Genomic DNA, 6,277 nt, shown 5'->3' with positions numbered 1-6,277 from the left:
TTGTTTACAAAGTGTTGCTTGCAGAAGCATTTAAATGCTAAGTCAGCTGGCATTTGTTATTTCAGGACACCCATCGAATACTATGTTTTTATTTGTTTTTATTAAAATAAGTAACTGACTTAAATCCTGCTACCCACCAGGCATTCCAGGTCCTCCAGGTGTTCCTGGCTGGCCCTTGTCTCCAGGAATTCCTGGTAAACCGTTCTGACCAGGAAATCCAGGTGTAGCTCCTAGCACCTCTCCAGGCTGGCCCTTGGCTCCAGGACGGCCTGGGAGACCGTCCTTACCCCTGGGCCCATCAAAACTCTGCCCTGGGATACCTGGAATACCAGGGTCCCCTCTGGGTCCAGTGAAACCTGCAGGGAATGACATCCCGAGCAACGCATTAAAATGCACAATAGTGAAGTTGGAAGCACCCTCTCTATCACTCTCTCTGTGACAGGAAGTTGTAACCAACCAAGGTTAAGGACAGGAAACCGCCAAAGATCAAGGTTAAAGATTAAATATCGATAGACTGAATGTGGGGGAAATTCAGAATTTTTGATTTCAGATGAAGTTCTGCGTGCACTCTGAATGTAAGCAGTTTATGTGAACAGATTTTTTGACAATTTGTCCCAGGTAATCAGTCTGCTATCACAAACAGATTGCATGTAATTACCACTTGATCCTATTTAATCACAAAGTGATAGCAGACTGACTGTCTTTTTGCCATTTTAACGCCATCTTGAAACACCAAGGTTGCTTTGAAGACATCACCTGCCCATGCGCATGGTTGTAGACGTGGCCCCTGCAACGCGAACATTTCAAGATCTCCATGTTTATTGACATGTTTTAAACATGTCATTTTGTTTACGGCACAGCCTCCAGTAACTGCCTAATCATAAATGCAGCACTAGAAGCAAAAGAAAAACCTGTCAGGGGCTGGGTCTGTGACCCGGTGTTTTGGGTTTATTTTGTATTTGTGATTTTATTATGTTAAGATTGAGATAATATTAAGTTCTGGTGTTATTATTTAGTTGGGGTTTAGTTGAGTTTTATTCTAGTTTTTGTTCCATCAATGTCTCCTGATTTACGAGTCGTTTCCTGTCCTCTGTGTAGTCGGTCTCGTCCTCTGTGTTTTCACTTTCATTTATGCCAGTGCATTAGTCTCTCCCTTCTGATCCATGTTCTAATTGTCACCCTTGTGCTGTCGTGTCTATGCTCCATTATGTTTCCTGCTTGATTTTGTAAGTCTTGTTTCCATGTTCAGTGTGTTTAGTTTTGCTTCCCCTGTGGCGTCATGTTTATTTGTTTCAGCTGTGTTTCCCCAGCTGTTTCCACTTCCATCATTACCCTTCGGTGTGTTTAAGTCGCCCATCTTCCTCTGTTGAGTGTCGGGCTGTTTGGTTGTCTTCATGTCAAAGTTTCCAACTGTCCGGGTTCATGTTCATGCTCATACTCATTTTCATGTTTTGATTATTTCACAGTTACATTTTTGCATGTTCGCATTCAGTTTCATGTCTTTGCCTCGTTCTTCTATTTCTTTTGTATCTTGTGTCTGCTTTTGGGTCCAATTCATAAACACACCAGCTATCCCTGCCATGTAATTGCATTATAAGAAGGCCTAAATCAGAGATTAGAGGATAATTAAATTAATTACACAATTCAATTCACATTACAATAAAAAAAACTTTGAGTTTCATTTGTAATTATTTGACTTTTGCATGTTATGTCTTATTGCAGTCTGGTACAGAGAAACCCCACCACGCAATTTTACCTTCAGGTCCACGCACGCCTCCGGTGCCGGGGTCTCCTCTTTCTCCTTTGGGGCCATCAAACCCTGGACGTCCAGAGGGCCCTTGCAGCCCTGGTTTACCTTTAAGACCTGGCAAAGAGGCACAATCATTCTGATGATTTGTTTCCCCAGTTTGTAAGCAATAGTCACAACAACATTACAAGCAGTAATACAGACAAAGTTGTTTCATAAAATTATTAATGAACATATTCATCTTATTTCTGTAAACACTGATTGAGAATCTTAATAGATCAACTACAAAACCTAGAGCCACAAAGTAAAATCATGCAATTTGCACCTGTATCTACAAATGAACAATGTGAAAGTGCATGCAAAGAGGACCTATTATGCTTTTCTCCATTTCCTGTTGTTCCATTGGTAGATTGGTGCATTAAACATGGGCAACGTTTGAAATGTTGAGGTCATCTTGTGTAAAATTAAACTACTACAATTTATTCTTGGATCCGTGATGTCATAGAGAGGGATAGGCAGCCAATCAGAGAACATATGGTGTAAAGGTGTATGTGTGTGTGTTTGTGCCTAACTGTGATCATCATAGAGTTTAAGGCTTTAAGGCTGTAAAATCACCATAAGACATCTGTTAAATCGTACCTGGTTGTCCAAGGAAACCGGAATCGCCTGGGTCTCCTGCCTCACCCGTAAATACGCAAGCCAGAGTTTGTCCTGGTAGCAGTCATACACAGGTTAGCATTCAGACCTCAAGCACTTGAATACACATTTAGAGTGAACACTTGGACACATAATAGCACATCTACAAATGTATACCTATTTATATATATACACAGTTTTAGAGTTGTGTATTCTTTTCAACTAATCAAATCAGGGCAAAGAGTTGAAGTAGCGCAATGTAGCACAGGTCAAAATCACATGTTAAATACAAACAAAGACTTCAGTATAGTGAAACATCAACTTTAACACCATGGTAGACATATGTGATAATGTATTATTATAAATAACTGCAAGATAAACACAGTGACACAGTAAAATGTTGGATAATTATATTCAGTGAATGTTTTGTTGAGGTGCTGATTGTCTATCGCCTCCACTCACGCCAACAGAGACTTTTTGTGCAGGGAGTTAGAAGCAAATTCTTTATATTAAGAAGATAATGGGAATTAGAAATCCAGTGCAGGTTTTGTGTTTCATTTCATTCATTAATTAAAAGCATTTAGCAGAGGTTTGGCTTGAAAACATGCGCAAGATTTCAGCAGCTTTGATTGGAAGCCGAGCGCGTATAAACAGCCCTGAAGCTCGACAGTCAATCATTGACTGACTGGGCCTGAGTGGAAACCCTGAAGATGCAGGGAGCGAGAAGCTTCCATCGGCCTCGTCATGAACAAATGATTGACAGTTAGCCAGTAGTTTCCAGAGTGCACTATGTTTCCCATGATTAAAGGAGGCTGGGGCTTTTTCTGAAAAGACTTCCCTTATGAAACATTTATAAGCTGTAATAAGACCTCAAACAATAGTCTGGGCTCCCAGACTGTGAAAAATATCTTTGACACAATGCTTTTTGACAGAGCTGCAGAAACACTGGAGTTTCTTAGGTGTTTACCAAGGGTCTACTAATATTACAAGGGCAGAATGATAAAAAGGATAAACATGGGCTATTTAGGAAAATGCAGAACCTGGCAACCCAAAGCTAATGAATGGCTTACATCCAGGCTATCACATCATTAACCCTCTGAGATCTAAGTCATCATCTGTGCCAAACCTAAGCTTAACTATAACCCCAAGCAATCAGAATCATTCTTTCTTTTTATGCCCAAATCTTGGCAATTAGGGAACGAAGACAACAACTTTTGTTTAACCAGATTATAGGCTTAGGTTTGGATTATGATCACAAGTTATTTTGTCTCCCTAAATATACTGAGTAATTTTTCCCTTTTCTATCTTCGAGGTCCTACAGGCTTGACTAAAGCAAAACCCATGGTTATATTTTTAATGGTCATCATTGATACCATGTCTTCTTTTCTCTCTGTTTTAGTTTCATGAATTATGACATTTACAGTTCTTTACACACTATTGCAATAACTTTGGACCCAACTGTTTGTGGGAGGTTTACTGGCCTAAAAAGTTTCTCTAGTTTCTGAAAGTCATATAATTGAAGCATCATTCATTGAATGTGGAATGCTCGTTTTTTGAAACCCATCAGACAGACCAAACAGGTTGCTTCCATTGTAAATAGCAGCAGCATAGTCATCCACCAGCTGCTCGTCTGCCTGCAACTAACTCTAGAGGTTCTGTCAAAGGCTCACTAGCCTGGCTGGTGGATAAAAGAATCAGTTACCCACCCTGTCCCTCCTCGGCGTCATTAAGCCCTTCACAGATGCTTTCACCTGGATAGATACACATGCACAAAGGAGGTCAGAGAGACGAGGGGATGGATGGATGGGGGAGATAAAGACAGGTAGAGAGAGAGGGAGAGGCAGAAGGTGGCAGCATACAAAGCCACTTAGGTTGATTTGCATGCCCCAATAAAGCCATTGAGTTGGGTTTTCATCACAACAGGTATCAGCAAATCAGCAATAAGTTCATTCAGTTCAGGCAAAAACAGGTTATTGCCGTCAACATGAGAGGAGAGAGAGGAAGGAGGGGCATCTGTGCGCCAGCGATGCATCCAAACACTTCGTTCTCTCTTAACTCCTGCCAGCGACAATAACCTTCATATTAAAAGCAAAAATTAATCAGTCGTCATGGTATGAAAGCACACATTCATACTAAAGATGAGTGGCCAGCTGCTGCCGAAAGGCTTGTGTCATTTAGTCTCAGGAAGATGCGGGCGTCTGCTGCCGCCATCATTTTATATTCATTGTGGCTGTAGCAAAAAACTGAAAAGTGTAGCTAGAAGCTGACTGTTGATAAGCTAAAAAAAAAAAAAAAGATTTGCAAAGGAAAAAACACACATAAACTATGTTTTGGTTTGGTTATGTAAATTTAGTTTAGCAGCAGATTTTTGGGTAAAAAGCCAGACATGGCAAACATCAAACTTCTCACCTGTTCTGAGACTAAACAAGCACAGTCGTTTTAGCTTAATCAGCAAATACATCATCATCATTAAGCATCAATCATTCCATTAAGGAAGCAGTTTATAGATTGTTGGCTGCAGGTGAAGTGTGTAAGTACATTAATGGAGACCGTTAATCATTTCGTTAATCGTTTGCTGCTGCAGCCGAGGAAACACGGAGAGCAGGAAGCTGCTTTGGAAGAGGAAATCTAACAAGAGCCACAAGCTCTGTCCAAGTCCTGGACAGGCTGCCTCACAGAGGTCTTATAATGATCTAGCATGTGAGGACGATAACTGTTGTGTGCTGAGGATGGACAGTGATGGGATGAGGTGGTGTGGATATCGCCCTGTGGAAGAAGACTGTATGACACACATTCACATATTTTCTGTCATTCTCTGTCTCACGGACACACACTCAAAACACCATTATTTACCTTTCTCTCCAGGTGAACCCGGTATACCTGGAGAACCAGGTATACCGGGTTCTCCAGGGTCTCCACGCAAGCCGGGTGCTCCATCATAGCCAATGCCCGGCTCACCAGGGCCTCCAGGACGTCCCTTAGAACCTGGAAACCCTTGAAATCCTTTTTCTCCCCTTGAGCCGATGCCTGCATCACCCTAGAGAGGAGAGGAGAGAAGAGGAAAGGAAAGGAAAGGGAAGAAGGCAAAGGAAAGGAAAGAAAAGAAAAGAAAAGAAAGAAAGGTGAGAAATGGAAGAGGGAATGGAAAATAAGGAAACAGGAAAGAGGATAGGCCATTAAAGGAAAGAGAAAACCAAGAAGAAGGAGAAAAGGAAAGTTAGAGGAAATATAAGAAAAAGAAAGTAAAGAAAGCAAAAAAGGGAAAGCAAAGAAGGTGAGTGGTAGAAAATATGAGTAAAACAAAAGAAGGATAATGAAAAGGTGGGAGAGAGAACAGAAGACAAAAGAAAATAAAAGGAAGGAAAAGAGAAAAAGGAAGGAAAGAGATGATAATATACAAAATAAAAGGGGAAGAACAGAAAGGCACAGAAATTATACAGGAGAAGAAATGAAATAAGGGAATGAGATGAAAAGACAGCAAAGAAGCGAGAGACGAAAAACAAAAGAAGAAGAAAGGGGAAAACACGAAATGAAAGGACAGAAAATATATGAGAGGAAAGAGGAAACAATGATCGTCATTTGGACGTCTTTTTAAAAACGTATTAAATGAAAATCTTTCTGAAGATGAACTAATATGTAAACTGTGTTTCGAAGGACTCACTGGGGGTCCAGGAAATCCAGGGAAGCCAGGCAGCCCGTCTCTTCCAGGATTTCCTGTTTCACCTGTAGGTCCTCTGGGTCCAGGATCTCCTATGACTCCCTTCAACCCCAGATTTAGGGTGGGGTAATATGGAGCCCCCTTCTCTCCCTTACGCCCGGGGAAGCCCCGCTGACCAGGAGGACCCTGCAAAGTTACAGAAATGTGAAACTTCAGAAACTGGTATGCATGCATTT

At 41.2% G+C, this 6,277-nt stretch overlaps 1 protein-coding gene across 3 annotated transcripts in view; it reads right to left on the bottom strand.

Moving 5' to 3' along the window:
* col4a6 (collagen, type IV, alpha 6) overlaps positions 1-6,277 on the bottom strand; it is a 144,902-nt gene that overhangs the window by 14,693 nt on the left and 123,932 nt on the right. For 2 of the 3 annotated variants that reach the window (XM_082528136.1, XM_082528137.1), the window contains 6 exons: positions 6,045-6,227; positions 5,237-5,420; positions 4,090-4,134; positions 2,387-2,458; positions 1,757-1,864; positions 138-356 (listed from right to left, as the gene is read on the bottom strand). In XM_082528136.1, the coding sequence (XP_082384262.1) occupies positions 138-356; positions 1,757-1,864; positions 2,387-2,458; positions 4,090-4,134; positions 5,237-5,420; positions 6,045-6,227 (811 nt within the window). The remainder of the gene's footprint in view (positions 1-137; positions 357-1,756; positions 1,865-2,386; positions 2,459-4,089; positions 4,135-5,236; positions 5,421-6,044; positions 6,228-6,277) is intronic. The other variant, XM_082528138.1, reaches the window with a different exon arrangement.

Source organism: Aulonocara stuartgranti, assembly GCF_965226115.1.
Source record: "Aulonocara stuartgranti genome assembly, chromosome: 3".
NCBI classification, from domain to species: Eukaryota; Metazoa; Chordata; class Actinopteri; order Cichliformes; family Cichlidae; genus Aulonocara; species Aulonocara stuartgranti.
This window is presented reverse-complemented; position numbering and strand designations above follow the sequence as displayed.